The 18,259-nt window shown below is 42.4% G+C and overlaps 2 protein-coding genes across 2 annotated transcripts in view; both read right to left on the reverse strand.

Moving 5' to 3' along the window:
• Positions 1-3,774: 3,774 nt before the first annotated feature.
• The window catches only part of RNF180 (ring finger protein 180), a 447,820-nt gene continuing 433,335 nt past the window's right edge, over positions 3,775-18,259 (reverse strand). Inside the window, exon 8 of the transcript XR_008792202.1 lies at positions 3,775-3,794. The gene's annotated coding sequence lies outside the window, so the exon portion shown is untranslated. The remainder of the gene's footprint in view (positions 3,795-18,259) is intronic.
• SHISAL2B (shisa like 2B) lies at positions 3,922-14,654 on the reverse strand. The gene is made up of 3 exons (XM_056112421.1): positions 14,447-14,654; positions 9,596-9,753; positions 3,922-3,989 (listed from the first exon to the last, which is right to left on the reverse strand). Exons 1-3 carry the CDS (start codon positions 14,635-14,637, stop codon positions 3,922-3,924), a joined length of 417 nt encoding a protein of 138 aa, XP_055968396.1. The 5' UTR covers positions 14,638-14,654.

Consider the following 18,259-nt stretch of genomic DNA (forward strand, 5'->3'; position numbering starts at 1 on the left):
TAAGAAGGCAATGATCCTATAAAACCCTGCTTAGCTATAATAAGTACTCATAAAAGGTATATGGGCTGAATTGTATGACTTGATAAATAGTTTTTGAGGATTGCAGAGTGGAAATACTTTTAGAAATTCATTTAACCAACTACATAGAAAGTTCAGAAATGGATCTCCTTAGCTAGACATCACTGAAACCACAAAACTTGAATTAATAAGCCAATTAATACTGTTTCTAAGTCCTCAGAACCAATATAAAATAAAAATTTAGAGCCATTTCTATGAAAAATCAGGAAAAATAGAAAAATATTGGTTTCTATGCAATGTTTGTTTTGGAGGACCATACCTGGCTGTCCTCAGAGCTTGCTCCTGGATCTGTGCTCAGGAATCACTCCAGGCAATTCTGGGGGAACCAAATGCAGTGGAGATTGAATTGGGACTGGAAACCAAATACAAAGCAAATACCTTAGCCTCTGGAAAGTTTTATGTCATAGAAGTGACCATTTTAAAAGATCGTTGTAGGCATTGTTAAATGTGCATACTCTCTGATTTCGTATCATCACCTTAACAACAAATATCTATTGTGGTTTTTGTTTTTTGTTTGTTTTCTTGTTTGTTTTAGGTCACATCCAGCAGTCTCAGGACTTATTCCTGGTAATGCTAAGGGGACCGTATGTGGTGCCAGGGTCTGACCTTAGATCTCAGTGCCTTAACCCCTATATTGTTGTTGGGCTGGAGCGATAGCACAGCGGGTAGGGCGTTCGCCTTACAAGCGGCCAACATGGCCGACCCGAGTTCGATTCCTCCGCCCCTCTCGGAGAGCCTGGCAATACCGAGAGTATTCGATATGCCAGACACAGTAACAACAAAGTCTCCAATGGAGACGTTACTGGGCCCGCTCGAGCAAATCGATGATCAACGGGAGGGCCTTTACTTTACTTTACTTAACCCCTATATTGTCTCTCAACCCCCCTTTAAAGTTTTTTTTTGCCTTATACTTTATATAAACACTATGATTTACAAAGTTATTCATAATGATTTGTTACAGACATTCAATATTCCAACACCAAATCCCACTACCATTACACCACCATTATTTCCAATTTTCCCATCTACCCCTTAGCCTGTCCTATAGCAGGTCCTCAACAATTTATTTTACATAAAGGCCCTCCCGTTGATCATCGATTTGCTCGAGCGGGCCCAGTAACGTCTCCATTGGAGACTTTGTTGTTACTGTGTTTGGCATATCGAATACGTCACGGGGAGCTTGCCAGGCTCTGCCGTGCGGGCGAGATACTCTCGGTAGCTTGCCGGGCTCTCTGAGAGGGGCGGAGGAATCGAACTCGGGTCGACCATGGTGGTTGCATGCAAGGCAAACGCCCTACCACTGTGCTATCGCTCCAGCCCTTCGATACGCTTCCTTCGATAGCTCAGCTGGTAGAGCGGAGGACTGTAGTTGTGTATTTTACATAGTTTGTTATAAAAAATTTGCTAAAAGAATTATCACAAAATGTTTCCTTAAAAGAAAGTTAGTTAAGTTTGTTGTCCATGGAGTCATTAAGTCCTTTTATAAGAGATTACTAAGATATTGTTACAGGTTAAGCCTTCTGTGTTTATATTTTGTTAATGGAGACTGGTTGCCTTCTACGTTACATCCCAAGCAATCTGGTGTGCTACTCCTGGTTTATCAGTGTTGTAGACTTTGAGATGTTACTTCAGGAAGTCCAAAATTTTTAACTGGATGATATAGCTGGAGTTAAATTTTTAATTGGGTGGTGACTTTGAGGCATGTGCATGACTGCTGAGGCTTCCAGAAGTACAAGGAGATGGAAAGAGGTAGCCTGTCCCCAACTCAATGAAAGCCTGGAGATTTCAGTCACAAAATTTGCATACCTTAGTTTTTCAATATATTAATTTCTGGATGAGACTCATCCTGAGCAGTGGACTCTGGAGTTTGGTGGCAACTGTGGAGTGTGAAGGTTTTTGACTGCCATCTCTGCCCCTTTCTATGGCACTTAGTACACACTTTTAACAAGACAAAAACGACTCTTTTCCTGGAACTCATTTTCTGGTTAGAGAGAAGGAAAAGTAAACAAAAATAAGAGAATTACATAATATGTTAAAAGCAAATACTTAGGAGGAAGTAAAAGCAACAAGGATTATAAAATGTTGAGGGGAGTTAAAAGTACAGAGGCCAGGGAAAAAGACATTTAGTAAATATTTAAGGAATAGGTTGGTTGTTAGCTCAAGCAACAGAGTTTATACCTGCTATGGATAAGACCCTGAGTTTCATCCCTGGCATCACATGTCCCCTGCCCCACTTCCAGCACCCCTCTTGTTGGCCTGGTGTGGCCCTGGTAGCCCTTCAAAACAATAAAATAACCTTTTCCCCTTTTACTCTCCCTCTGCACTGCTGAGGATGGCTTCCAATTTTAAAAAAATTAAACATTGAATGAAAGTGAAAGTCTTGCAGAAATTTAAGGTGAAAGCATTCTAAACATTGAAGATAACGTGTGCAAAAACTCTGAGGCAGTAATCTCAGAGACCATCAAAGATCTCGGCACAGTTGAGAATGCTAAATCTCTGTTCAGACTGTCATATCTTTTCAGTGAAAAGAAATGGACAGCAATCAGGGCTTTGAGTAGAAAAGTAACATGCCTTGACTAAAGGTTTTTAAAAATGATCCAACATTAGTTTACAAGAATATAAATGCTGAGGGGTACAATGTTACCACACTATACCCACCACCAAAATGTCCCTTTTTCTTCTGCACTGTGCACAGGACCCTTTTAGCCCATGCCTATTCCCATGAACATGCACCTACCCAACATTTCACTTGGTGACCTCAGTTTTATATCAGAGACTAAGGGTTTGTTCTTATGGGACATTATCTCTTCTCTTTCTTGCTTTTTTTATATACCACCTATAAGTGAGATTATATGATATTTGTCTTGGGTCTTAGGCTTTAACAGACTCCCTCTGGTACTTTGTGGAATGTATATAGCTGGGGAACAAGGAGAGATAGAAGAAGAACCATTTGTTTAAAAATGCATAATTTCTCATTTCTATTTCAATGGGCTGGAGCAATAGCACAGCAGGTAGGGCTGTGCACGGTCGACCGACTGACCTGGGTTCGATTCCTCTACCCCTCTTGGACAGCCTGGCAAGCTACCGAGAGTATCTCGCCCGCACGGCAAAGCATGGCAAGCTACCCATGATGTATTTGATATGCCAGACACAGTAACAAGAAGTCTTACAATGAAGACATTAATGGGCCCACGCGAGCAAATCGACGAACAACAGGAGGACAGTGACCCAGTGACCCTATTTCAATGGGCCAATATTCAAAGCTTCTGAATCTTGCAACCACATACATGGGCACATGACAGCTCCCCATCAAATTTCACACTGCTTATAGTTTTGCTTCTTATGAGTAAGTAAATAAAGGCAAGGAAGAGTAAGAACGATTTCAGCTTAATTTCTCAGAGACTCCCTGTCGTGGCTAATTACAAAGTTACTCTCAGTCCAGAAAGAGCAAACACATTAGGAAAGAGAAGTAAAAGCCCACTGAGCTCAATCAGTAAGAACAATAACCTGGAAGGATCAACCAGCACCAACCAGCTCAGTAAATTCTCAGATATTGACTTTAGAGATTCCAGGGTGAGGATGTTAATTGAACTCGAGATAACAATGACATAGGTTGTCAGAAAAACCCCAGAAAGTATAAGAGGTAAAATGAAAAGGCTACTGGCAGAAATAAAGAGTATGGTAGGTTATATTTTTAAAAAACCTCAGTAGATACTCTGAGTAGCAGAGTAACAGCATCTGAGAAAAAGATTGAGGCACCCAAGATGAGATGGAGAAAACCATTTGAAAACAATAGAAGGTAGGAGGAAAAGTCTAAAAAGAAATGAACAGCATGTCAGAAAACTACTGGAGGAGTTCAAGAGGGACAATATAAGAATCACTGGAGTCTCTGAGGAACAGGAAGGAGAACGCTATGAGGAAACAACAGTTAAAGAAATTATAGATAAGAACTTCCCAGAGTTGATTATAGACACTGAGATCAAAGAGACCCAAAGGGTCCCAGCAAACATAGACTCAAATAGGAAGATACTAAGACATATTGTGTTCAGAATGACAAAAACCCAAAGATAAAGAGAGAATACTGAAAGCAGCAAGATCAAAAAAGGAACTTACATGCAAAGGAAAACCTGTAAGATTCACAGCAGATCTATCAAATGAGAGTCTCCGAGTCAGAAGAGAATAGAGAGATATAGTATTTCAAAAAAATCAGTAAAATCACCAAGAATAACCTATTCAGGTAGATTATCATTCAGATCTGAAAACAGATCTTCAGGTTAGGACTTTAGGAACAGGTCAACATCTTAGGGAATTCACAACCTTGAAACCAGTCTTGCAAAAGCATTAACAGAAATTCTTGAAAGGCAAAGCATGCTTCTCAGTATTTGGCACTGAGTATGGCACTTACTCATGGAGCTTACGGTTGTCCTTTCATAAATTCAGAAAGGTTTATTTACTCCTATCTTGCTAAGGGATTGTATATATTCACAGTAACCAATTAGCATTTCATTTACATTAAATGTCATATATCTGAGATTTAATATAAGGTGCTTTTTTGACATCGAGATTTTTATTCTAATCTTATTAATGTAGATATTCAAGCAATATCTATAATATATTTCTAACATAAGGTCAATATTCCCATTATTAGGACAAAACACACTTTACTCCTCCAGGCCTATTCAGATTCTATCCTTATATTTTTGTTAATGCTCTTCACTAAATTTTGCATTTGTAATATTTACCTATTTTAATGTAAATCTTAATGTATTAGATCATCATTACTCTTAATATTAATTTTAATTAATATGAAAGTAAAAATATAGTTTTGGAAAAAAGTTACTTTATCAATTTATACTTAATTTATAATTTTGTGTAATTACAGGTAATTAGCCTAGCCACATATTTGTGTAGGTATCACTGCCTCCACAATAAAGAAAAAAGAGAGAGATTTATTCCCAATATGGGATTAAAAAGAAAAATAAATGTAGTAAGGAAACAACAAATGGTCAAAATCACCAGAGCTGAAGGTTTTGTTGATAGAACGGAATTTACATGAGGATAGGGAGGTTAGAGGGGTCCTTAGGACATTGATGGAAGGGCTCTTTATAATAATGTGTGCGTGAAAAGTATAATAAACAGTATTATAAACCGTAGTACCTCAATAAAAGTAATCTAAATATTAAAAAAATAAAAAATGAATAAAAACGCAGAGTTTGGCATTTGCATCTTAAACCAGACCACTAGGTGATTCTTAGGCACAGTAACAATGGACAACTGCTATGTTAGAAAAAAACACAAGCGGGGCTGGAGAGATAGCACAGCGGGTAAGGAGTTTGCCTTGCACGTGGCAGACCCGGGTTCAATTCCCAGCATCCCATATGGTCCCCTGAGCACCGCCAGGAGTAATTCCTGAGTGCAGAGCCAGGAGTAACCCCTGTGCATCACCAGGTGTGATCCAAAAAGCAAACACACACACACACACACACACACACGCAGGTGAGACAAAAATGAAATTTAACATTATTTGATAATCATTAATCTACTGCTTCTTGATGACTGTGGAGAAACTGGGTTTAAGCCATTGTAATAAATTCAGCTCACAGTCTGTAAGTTTGACTCTAAAATCTCCAAGGAGTACTTCAAAAGTTCTCCAAAGGGATGTAGTTCTGTGACCCTGGGAACCCCCTGAGAGAGCTCTCTTCTACCCAGGACACTGGAGCTAACGCCATCATGCAGTGGCTGTGTGTTTGATCAGGTTGCAGAACAGATGCTCCAGAAACGTATCTCAGATTCAACTAAAGTAGAGCATATGGGCAGAGAATTTTCTTAATATCTTCCAAAAAACAAAAGTCTTCACATTCTTTCCGAAGTTAATGAGGATTGGAAAAAGAGTACATGTTTGATATCAGGGACAGAGGTTCAGTTCCTTCCCGCACCCCGCCCCTGAAATGGCTAGAGAATGACTCCTGAGCACCCCACTAAGCGACAAAAAGTAGCCTGTGATCACCACTGGATGTGGTCACACACTCCACAAAAGAAAAAAAATAAGTGAAAGGGCTGAAAAGGTAAGGTGCTTGCCATGCATATGCCCACCTATGGTTTGGTTCTCTAGCATGTCATATGGTCCTTGACCACAGAGGCAGGAGTAAACCCTGAGCACCATGGGTATGACTCCCAAAACAACAAATAAATAAACCATAGTAAGCACTTGTGTCTTCTTCCATGCTTTATATATTTTTATATGTAAACTATATGTCCTATTTTATACATATACATGTATTTATATAATCTATACATTTCACATATATCCCAAGTTTTACTAAAATGTATATATCAAATATGTTTCAAAACTTAACTCACTGATATAATGTTTTAGATATTCTGATTGAGTTACATAATGACAACAGAATTTGTGTAACACTGTATAATAAAAAACATAAAACCAAATTCCAGGGAGTATGGTGCCGCCAGCAGGTCAATCTGTACCTGTGAGGCGAGTGCATCAGCAGCCTGATCGCACCATCAGACTTTCAGATACCCCCAAATTGCTGCTGTGCCTTTGGCCAGACCCCAAAAACTTGGGGCCAAGTTTACCAAGAAAGTAAACAGTCAAAAGTTAGGTATGTGGGAGACATACCCACAAACCACCTCCGGCTCAGCTATATAATTGGAGGCATGGCCTTTCTGGTTCCTGATCAAACTGCTTGACGACCATGATCCGAGAGACTCAGAGGTGAATCTCAGAACCCAAAGGCTTTTGGCGAAAATGCGTCCTGTTCCTGCAGTGACGAGACACATGGGGCCTCACCAGATGGGGGTGGAACCGGCCCTTTCCTCTCCATCCCATGAGACCCTGAGTCGCCGCCTACAAACGGTCTCTCTGGCTCCTGATCAAGCTGCCATGATGGCCATGATCCCAGAGACTCAGAAACAAATCTCGAAACCCAGCGGCCTTTGGCAGAAATGCATCTGGACAGCATACAAGATGGCTGCTGCCTCAGAACTTTTTGGAAAGCCAGTTATGAGCCGGCAATGATGGGGCAACCGCAGTCTCATGGGAAGGGGGGTGGTACCGGCTCGTCCTTTACGCCCTACCGAGGTCACGAGTTGCCCCCCATGAGCGGCTCTCTGGCATGGCCATGGCTCCAGAGGCAAAACGACTTAGTTCAGAGCCCGGTAGCTTGCAGCAGAAAAATAAGTGGACCATGTGTTAAACTACAGTACCATGCCTCCCCGGGAGGGAAAGGGTGTTGCTCCCTTCTACCTCCCCCCCCCCCGCCCCCCCAGCAGCAAGGTGGCCACTGTCTCAGAGCTTATTGGAAAGCCAGGTTTGAGCTGGCAGTGACGGGGCAACTGCAGTCTCATGGGAAGGAGGGTGGTACCGGCTCGTCCTTCACGCCCCACTGAGGTCACGAGTGCCCCCCACAAGTGGCTCTCCGGCACAGTCATAACACCAGACACACAGAAACCAATCTCGTAATTATCTGTCTCTTTGTGTGACATTATATGACTCTCATAACCAGCTATAGAAAACAAAGTATTTCACAATGCCTTTTCAGCAGTTCTGATTGTTGGGGGCGGGGGGGGGGAAATCCTAAACAATAATAGTGCATCTTTTGTCGAAATAATGAATGTAATCAATGTAGAGATGAGTTAAGTAGAAATCATCTGCCTCACAGGCATTGGGAAGGATAGGAGGGGGGTATATTGGGGTTCTTGGTGGTGAAAAATGAGTACTGGTGAAGGGAAAGGTGTTTGATCATTGTATGACCGAGACTTAAACCTGAAAGCTTTGTAACTTTTCCCACAGTAATTCAATAAATAAATATAAAAAGGAAAATAAATAAATAAATAAAATTATGGAAAAAATTCCATAAGCCAAACATTATTTATTTTACTTTATCATTATACTACACACAGATACAGACACATACTTATATCAGTTTGTTATCTATTCAAGAACAAAGACTATCTTCTATTTGATTTTCTGTTATGTGACTATGAATTATTTTATATGCTTGTTCAGAATTCAGCATTCCATAGGTTCATAAGTAAATGCTACTTTGTGCTACTTTGACCTTAGACTAACGTTCTACAGTAACACAACACTTAGAATTATTAGACATCTTGTTTCTCTGCTTACTTTATCTTTTTCCTTCAAAAACATTCTTTTTTTTACTTTTATTAGTGAGACACCATGAGGTACAGTTGTAGACCTACAAATTTTTGTGCTTGGGTTTCAATTATACAACGATCAAATACCCATCCCTCCACCAGTGCCCACTTCCCGTCACCATGGATCCCAGTATCCCTCCCACCCCCCATCCCCCCCCCCCCATCCCACTCTGCCTCTGTGGCAGGGCATTCCCTTTTGTTCTCTCTCTCCTATTGGGTGTTGTGGTTTGCAAAAGAGGCAATGGGTGGCAATCAAGTTTGGTCTATAGTCTACTTTTAGCATGCTTCTCTCATCCTGGGAGGATCTTCCCAACACCCTTTATTTGGTGCTCCCTTCTCTATCTGAGCTGCCTTTCCCCCTAGCATGTGTGGCTGGCCTCCAAGCCATGGAGTAAAATTCCTGGTACTAATCTCGGCCACTCTTGGGTGTTAGTCTCCTGTTTTGTTACTTTATGTTCCCCAGATGAATGCAATCTTTCTATGTCTATCCCTCTCTTTCTGAGTCATTTTGCTTAATATGATACTTTCCATGTAGTACACTTGTATGTAAATTTCATGACTTCATCTTTTCTAACAGCTACATATGTCCATTGTGTAGATGGACCAAAGTTTCTTTAACCAATCATCAAACATTCTAATTTTTAAGAGTAAAACTGGAGAGATAATAGAGTGAGTAGGGTACTTATATTGCATTCAACTAACCTTGATTCAATCCCTGACACCACATATGATTTCCCAAGCTCCTCCACATCTAAAACACATCTAAAAATTTAAAATAGATAAATTCCCTGAGCACAGAGCCAGGAGCAAGCCCTGACTACCACTGGGAGTCGCCCCAAAACCGAGTAAATAAATTGAATTAAATTCCAAAGAATATAAAAGTTTTATTCCTGAACGGAACATAAATATTAAATAAGTAAAGTTATAGGACTAGTTTTATCTTTCCACAAGAGTTTTTTATAGCCCACTGTTTTTCTTTCAGTACTATTTCATCTTGGAGGACTAATTTTGAGTATGGGTTTTTTGTTTGTTTGTTCTGCTTTTGGGTCACACCCGATGATGCACAGGGGTTACTCCTAGCTCATGCACTCAGGAATTACTCCTGGCAGTGCTCGGGGGACCATATGGGATGCTGGGAATCGAACCCAAGTCGACCGTGTGCAAGGCAAATGCACTTCCCACTGTGCTATTGCTCCAGCCCCCGAGTATGTGTTTTTAAAGACACAATGAATTGAATTTGTAGAAAGCGCTCACTGTTAATAGTATGATCTGTTACCTAGATACAGTTCATTCTTTCAAAAAGAATACAGGCAATTGGTTGCAAATAATAAATACTAATTACCTTCTAGAGTAGAAGAAGCTGCTAGATGCTGAAGTTTAAGGCCATTGTCTAATCTTTGAGGCTTTGTGTACAGAAATAAATAGCAAAGAACACAGACGCTGATGACAAACGCAAGTAAAACAAGGGCAGCAATTCCCAGTCCGATTAGGGCACCAACGCTGTGGAAAACAAAGGAGCAGATGAATGTCACATGAACTGGCTTGCACATCAACAAAAGAACATGTTCACACTTCATTAATGAATTTTTTGTTGTTTGTTTGTTTGTTTTTGCTTTCTGGGTCACACCTGGCAATGCACAGGGGTTACTCCTAGCTTGCACTCAGGAATTACTCCTGGCGGTGCTCAGGGGACCATATGGGATGCTGGGAATGAAACCCGGGTCGGCCGTGTGCAAGGCAAACGCCCTACCCGCTGTGCTATCGCTCCAGCCCTCATTAATGAATTTTTGTTCTGTCATTAGTGTTTTGTCATTCACTTATTCTGTCATTCTGTCAAATCAAATTTTCAATAATACTATTGAAATCTATGTGTAACATTTTGTTCAGATTATTATTTTTTGTATTTGTGTGTTAAAAGTAATGCAGAATCCCATCAAGTATCCATCTTACAGGTAACACGTCACTTGATTCTCTAAACATAATTAAAAAATCTCAATCAAATAATTCATTTAGATATTTTAGAAGAAAATATCATCTATACCACCACAGATGAATTTACTTCTGTGAAAATAGTGAAGCAAGTGTTTGCCAGAAACAGAAATTCTTTGGGTGACATTTATACCAGATATCACTTATGTGTCTATAAGACCTAATCAACTATTTCAAAAAAGAAAAGAAAGGTTTGAATTAAAGGAACACAATATTTGTGACAATAGTATAAATTTTATGTCTGGCATGAGTTTTTCCTTTTAAAAACAGCATGTCATCTAGCAGTAAGGAAGAAATCTTTGTGTTTTTCTCTAAAAATTAAGGGTATATCTGATTTTTACTTTCTCCGAATCCATTTTGGTAGGGGTTAATTTTTGTGTGGTTTTAAATTTTTAATTAATTTTTGAACTAAGACAGTAGTAGTTCACAAGACTATATGTATTTTAGCAGTACAACATCTTCAAAGTATGTGTCAACACACCAAAAAGAAGACCAAAGTACCAATATTGTGTTACTACAGCCTTCAGCTCTTGTAACTACAGCTCCGGAGGCTGAGTTCATAGGTTTGTTTCTGTTGGTTTTCTCTGTCTTTACCGGCAATAAATTTGTAGGTCCCTATGACAGAGTTATCTATAAATATAATTATTTGAAAAATAACATTAAAATGCCATAAATATTTAAACTTAAACCTTTAAATGAAGAAGGTTCTTGGAAAAAGTGACTCATTTCAAAGACTGATTTACAGACATGTGCTTCCTTAAACTATATGTTTTTGTGTGTGTGTATATATTGTGTGTATATATACATATACATACATTATACACACATATATACATATATATAAAACATTATAGTTCTACAAGGATCAGATACTTCTGATGACTTTGCCTTAGTTTTGTGAAGTTTTTTGAAACTGTTTAATATGGATCCAGAGAGAAAATGCAGACGTCAAGATACTTGCCTTGCACTCTGCCAATCCTTGTTTGATATCAGCACCACATATGATTACCTGAGCACCTCCAGGAGAATTCCCTAAGCACAGAGCCAGGAGCAAGCCCGGCTTACTGCTGGGTGGGGTGTGGACGTTATCCCACTCTCCACCCCAAAGAGTATAATGCAGGAATGTATTTTAGTGTAACCATTTTAGAAAAGTTAGAGTAGAGCATGCTGCTTTGGCTTTTAAAAAAGGACAATTCTCATAAGCTCAATGCCTCATTTCAATGTTATCATTCTACCTACATGTTATATATTCACTCTGAGTAAGCCCTGACATTTTGCTTTTCAAACCTGGAGAGAGGGGTGAGTTGATACCACATTAATACCACAATTTTCCTACCTAGCAACTTGGGTACCCCAAAAGAGTTACAGCCTGAGTAGAGCCCGGCAAGCTACGGAGAGTATCCCGCCCACATGGGCAGAGCCTGGCAAGCTTCCTGTGGCGTATTTGGTATGCCAAATACAGTAATGACAATAGGTCTCATTCCCCTGACCCTGAAAGAGCCTCCAATTGTTGGGAAAAGATGAGTAAGAAGAGGCTGCTAAAAATCAGGGCTGGGAGGAATAGAAACGTTACTGGCACCTGCTTGAGTCATTTGAAGACCAATGGGATGACAGTGATACAGTGATACAGTGATATGTATATGTATATGTATATGCATATGTATGTAGAGAGAGACAGAGTCAGGGAGAGAGCAAAGAGTTTAGCATTTTGGATTGGAGATAGAGAGCAAAGGCTATGAGAGAAATGGAGCTTTAAAGTTTTTACCTCCTTGACGCACTCTCAGAGCTTAGTAACTAACAAGAACCCTAGGTTTAATGTGGCCAACTGACACCAGCATTTGAAATGATTTTCTATTTCCTAGGGGCTGAGTCTGTTTTGTCAGTGCTGAATTTTAGACTCCATCAAGCTGTTTGCTCCTTTGGGTCTCTATTATCTGGGGAAGGTTGTATATCGGTGTCACTTTGAAACAATTCAAGGATCTGAGAATAGCAGACTTTTCCCCACTGAGTTTGACATAAGAGTTGCCAGGCTCTGCAGGAGGTGCTGCCTCTACTAACAATTCCAAAGACTCCAAGCTGGGTTATTAAGTTATTTTTCAGAAGACCAGATACAATGCCAGTTCTATACAGATTGCTTTCCTAAATAATGAGAATAAACTGCCATTACTTCTTGAAATTTTGTAGCACTCAGGCCTAATAAAACTTTGTGAGGTAAAGCAGATACATGGGCACCACTTCTGAGATACTTTTGAAGGTAACAATACATAGAACTGCTTTTATTGCTTTAAGAAATGGCATGTAAAGTCCTCTGTGGTAGATTTGGTGTGTGTAGCAAATCCTGGGTCATGCTATTGGTATTGGAAAAAATAATAACTTTTCTTACCTGCAGAGTTTCTCTTTTCTGCAGAAAGGAACCAATTGATTTACCTATTAGTAATAATGTTGTAAACCACAGTGCCTAAAATTTATTTTAAAAGTCCCTCTCCTAGTGGCAGCCTGGTGGGTGGGAGGAAACTAGAGACGCAGGTGGAGGGAAGGGAAGACTGGTGAAGGGATTGGTGTTGAAGCATTAGATACCTGAAATCATTAACAACTTTGCAATTCACTGTGACTAACAGCTTTTTAAAAAGAACTAATTGTTTATAAGGCATTGTTGAAGGCGGGATGGGGGTTCTTTTCTGTAACTCCCCTGCCCCATTCATTCTCAAAATTAATAGAATCAAGTTCAAATTTTCAATCCTTTGGAATGAAGAAAGGGAAGGGTACTCCAAAGTTAAAATGCCTGCATCTGCAAAATAGCTGTTGGAATAAAATAAAATTCCTGTCATAATGGGGGGGAGAGAGGGGAGGCTATAAAGGTAACAAGGCTCCACCTTAGAAAGTCTCTTTACTTTTTCAGCAATGGCCAAAAGGCTCAGGTGTTAAGAACTGAGTAACCTGGAAAGGTTGTAGGAGCTGTGTAACCAAACTCTGCCTCGTTGTGTGCCTCCAATTTGGTGAGGGCTCAGTGTCAGATCAACAGAAAAGAAAAAAAGTGCAGCATCTCACAGGGCACGCGTGCGCACATACACAGATACATACATTCTCTGTCTGTCTGTCTGTCTGTCTGTCTCTCTCTCTCTCTCTCTCTCTCTCTCTCTCTCTCTCTCTCTCTCTCTCTCCTATTGGGGGTAGAGGACGTTGGACCACACCGTATGGTACTCAACTTGCTACTGGCTAAGTGTTCAGAAGTCACTCCTGGTGGTACTCAGGGAACATATGCAGTGCCCAGGCTAGACCAGTGCAAGCCTCCACGCAAGGCAAGCGGCTAAACCCCTGCACTATCCTATGTCTCGGTCCCCTTGATAGGTATAGAATACAGCCAATCCCGGCTCTCTCCTAAAGAGATCAGGAAGAGAATACTCCGATCCTTGTAATGTCTTAAACTGGGTCTCAGAGGAACTCCTTCCTACTCAACACAACCAATACTTTTGAAAAGAGAGATGGGCCCTGGAGGGATACACGCCGGAGGCCAGATTTGATCCCAAGCGCCTCCGACAGGCACCCTGGTTCAGCCTCCCTCCCCCAACACCGCTAGGTGTGGTACCCCCAATGAGGAGAGAAGAGGGGGGGGAGAGAGACAGAGACGGAGACAGAGACACAAAGAGACAGAGAGTGACGGGCACACGGAGAGGGAAGGGAGGAGGGGGGGGGAGAGAGAGAGAGAGAGAGAGAGAGAGAGAGAGAGAGAGAGAGAGAGAGAGAGAGAGAGCTGTTTCCTTAGGTTATCAGGTGTGGCAGAGCCCCGTGCCTAAGGGCAGCAGCGGTACTCGCACAGGTGCCCCGGAGAGGAGAGGGGACATGCCCGGAGCGGGGACGTGCCCCCGGAGCAGGGGCGGGGGTGCACCCAGAGCAGGGACACGGCCGGGGCAGGGGTGCCTCCGGAGCAGGGACGTGCCCCCGGGGCAGGGGTGCGCCCGGAGCAGGGACGTGCCCGGGGCAGGGTTAAGAGGGGAGCAGGGACACGCTGGGGACAGAGGTGCGCCCGGAGCAGGGATGCACTCCGCGCCCCGCTGGGTCCCGGCGCCGGATTTCGGCCCCGCGGGCACCCCCAGCCCTCGCCTCGCCTGCCAGGGGGCGGGTCCCGGCTCCCGCCCGGGTTCCTCCACCCGGGGCCGCTCCCGTGCGCGGGGGCTGGGGGTCCCCGCTCCACCCGCGCGCCCACCTGAGGCTCCACATGTAGCTGTGCTTGTAGGGGAAGTAGCTGCCCGGCTCGCTGCAGCAGTACTTGAGGTCGGCGAAGCCGCAGCAGTAGACGAGCGAGGCGCCCTCGCCGCGCCGCGGGCACGCGAAGGGCTCCACGAAGCTGTGGTCGAGGCCGTAGTAGCCCGAGCACTCGCGGCTGCCCTCGCCCATGGTGCTCCCGCCGGACCGCCCGCCCGCGCCTCCGCCCCGAGCCGCCCGCGCCCCCCGCCCGGCCCCCCGCCCCGCCCCGCCCGGCCCGCGCTCGCGACTCCGCGCCCGCCCGCTCGCCCGCTCTCCCCGCGCAGGGGCCGCAGCGGGCGAGGGAGGTGCCCGGCGCGCCGGCAGCCTGGGCAGAGGCAGCGGGAGGTCGGGGTTCCACGCCGCGCACGCCCGCGAGAGGCGGAGAACGCGCCCAGTGGGTGGATGGCTCTGCTGGTGCGAAAAGAAGAAGGAAAGGAATCAAAACCCAGAAACTGAAGTTTCTCCCCCCAAAAGCTGTTTCTGGTTTGGTTTAAAACCTGGAAAGGGAAGGCAAAGCAGAAATACAGGTAGAAAGGGAACTTTCTGGAGAAACAAGCAAGGGGGGGGGGGGGAATAGAGAACGTGAGTCCTTAAGGGCTGCAGAAACTCTCTCTCTCTCTCTCTCTCTCTCTCTCTCTCTCTCTCTCTCTCTCTCTCTCTCCTTTCCACCTCCACATACTTTAAAATAAAATAACAGAATAATGGGCGTTCATTTGTAATATGTCAAAAACTTGGGGTTTAAAGAAGAAATTGGTAATAGCTTTAAGGTAGAACAGGAGAGACTAGAACGTGAATAGATTTTCCCAGACAGTGCTTGGTTCCTGTTCATTTTTTCTGCTTCCTTGCTTTGTTTATAGGGTTAACTGGATTCCAAAATCATTAATTTTAACATCTTGCTTGATGGATATTTTTGTCTTCCTATAAACATTCTCTTCTGGAGCTTGGTTTCAGGATGCAGTTAAGTTACTTGGAAACAGTTGGGCTCTTATATATTTACTTTTAAGGCCTAGTAGGAAGACTAGTGTCAACCTCAGGGCCAGATGGGTTCCAGAGACTGGGGTGATTGCCATGCCCTTTCAAGCATTCCACTGTGTGTTAGGGGGGGCGTGTGTAAACAAACTACTCCAAGCCTACAGCAAGGGTTCCTTCTGATTCCCAAAATCTCCTCTTTTCTCTCCCTCCCACTCTCTCTTTCTCTTTCTCTCTTACTCCCTCTCTCCGCATTCCCCCCTCCCACTCCTTTTCCAGCCCCCAAATCTCTAATGGTTCACTCTTCAGTCCCATGGCTTCCATGACCTACCAGTTCTGCCAGTTATATCTCTGCAACTCAGGGAGATTTACACTTTCCCTCTGCATGCTGCAGCCTAGGAAGTGATCTGTGGCTGTGAATAATAAGATTCATCTGTTTCAAGGATCCCCACCCTAAAAATTTTGATACTCGGGTTCAAAACCCAAGTGAGTTTATATTTTATTTGTTCAGTTATTTTAGCCAGGAGGCAAATCTAGTCACCACTAAGTCATTTCAGACGGACTTGGCCATTGGGTATTATCCAAGCTACGTTAGTTTGGTTCTCTCTTGGAACTGGGGGTCTGCTATATGGTTAGTGGGCACAGAAGCTAGGAAAGAGCAAAAAGTAAGGTTGGAAAGACTTAAGTCTTTCCTGAGACAGATGCCATTTGCCCCATTTTTTTTTTAAGATATCCCTGATTCTTTAAAATAAAATATTGTTTTCTGGTCAAAATGCATTTAAGTTTTCTGTGGAACATAAGAACAAGTGGACTTTGAGCACATGAAAAAAAATAGAACAGATTGAGAATCAGTACCTTCGAGGATAGGCACAGTGGAAGCAAAGGGCTATTGCTTCATTGGAGGCCCAAGCATGGTCTCAAATTAAAACTCTTGGGTGGGACCAACTTGCTTCATGGAATTTTTGGGGGGGTCTCCCTATGCACTCCCATTAGTGCTTAGGGGCCATGTGGTGTCAGGGAGTGAACCTCCTGCATATAAAGAGTGTGCTCGGCCTGTTACACACACTATCATTTTGGCCCTGTTGGCCATGCAGTTTTCCCTAACAATGAATGTTCATTAGTTCAAGAATAGACTAGAGGAGAGAAATGAGTAGTTAGGTTTCTCAGGATGATTTTCTTGGGTTGTTCTCTGGGCCACCATTGCCTCTGCAGTGAATATCACCTTAGCTCTTTCCAACACCTATATACACATGAATTTACACAAAACATGCAGAAATAAAGACATGCCTATAGCTGCTCCTCTCTAACCAACGTGGAGCATATCTTGATATCTATGAAGTTCACGAAAACAAAGGAAACTTTTTTAAACTACAGAATGTTATTTAATTACAGAGCAATTACTTTTTGAATAAACAGCCTAAAGTCTTTTTTTCTTTAGAAGAAGTGAGTTGTATATACAAAAGTAGGTGACTGGGTTAAAGTTTTATAGGATCACGAACGAAACTAACTTTATTATCATCTTCAACTTCCATCTTCTTCTCTTTTCTTCTCTTCCTTGTTTTTCTCTCCCAACTTTCACAACTCCCTTCTTTCAGATCAGATAACTATGCAGTTATCACTTTTGTATTTTAAAAACTTTTTTGTTAGGGGGAACACCTGGAAATGCTCAGTGATCACTACTGGCAGGGTTCTGAGGACCATATGGGGTGCCAGGGATCAAGCTTTGGTCAGCTGTGTGCAAGACAAGTGCCATACCCACTGTATTATTCCCCCAGTTCTCATTTTTGTATTTTAAAGGAACTACTTAATATATAATACTTCAGTGCAATGTCTGTGTTGTCAGACTGTGCCAGTTTTGTGGTTTTCTGGTGGGATTGCATACAGAGCAGTACATACAATCAGGACTTAGTCCTCAAAGTGCCTGGGAGATCATATGTGGTGCCAGGAATTGAACCTAGGACTACTTCATGCACAGCAGGACCTCAACCAGTTGCTATCTCTCTAGCCCCCAAAAGTTCTAGTTGGGAAAAACGCACATGGCTTGCTTGACTTTGCCTTTTGTGTGATCCCACATGTCCCAGGTCCTGGCTCTCTGAATCCAGGCAGAAAGAGTTCAGTCAGGGAATGAGGATGGGCTGGCTTGACCGCAAAACATAGCCATCAGTTACTCCTTTTCTTTCTTCTAGTTTACTGGTCTTCAACAGTATGGTACTCCTCCTTAAGGAATGTTTTGGGAATAAGTGACCATTTTTGGTTGCCATAATGACTGAGTGATGCATTAGCAATGAGGAACATAGGTCAGGGATCTTGGCAACCTATGGCATGTACAGAAAAATAAACTCCTTGTGACTTTCAAATGTTTCCCCCAAATTCATGTAGATGAAAAACATATTTGTGTTTGTCTGTGTCTAGTACTTGTACCTGTACTCCAAAAAATACAAATTTTCAATTATTCAGGAATGAATGTACCATGTAAATGAAGGATGATTGACTTTTTTGTGTCTGTTTGGAAGTTTACCAAGAGTTTTTCAACTGTTTCAGAAAATGATCTGGCAATTATAATGCTGCTTCAAATTTTGTATTTGAGCTACCGGTATCAAAAGACATCAGGGTCAGCCTGCAACGTGCTGCCCCTCTTTGGTGATTTGTAGCTGTTGCTTCTTCTTGATATGAACATTATTCATATGAATTAAGATATTAAAAAAGCAAAGGAACTTAATAATTTATAGGCAACAAAAGGCATTTTGATGCAAAAAGGAAACTTAATAGGCGAACATTAAGCCATGGTGAGGAGGATGCTGGG

Source organism: Sorex fumeus, unplaced genomic scaffold, assembly GCF_029834395.1.
Source record: "Sorex fumeus unplaced genomic scaffold, SorFum_2.1 ptg000018l, whole genome shotgun sequence".
NCBI classification, from domain to species: Eukaryota; Metazoa; Chordata; class Mammalia; order Eulipotyphla; family Soricidae; genus Sorex; species Sorex fumeus.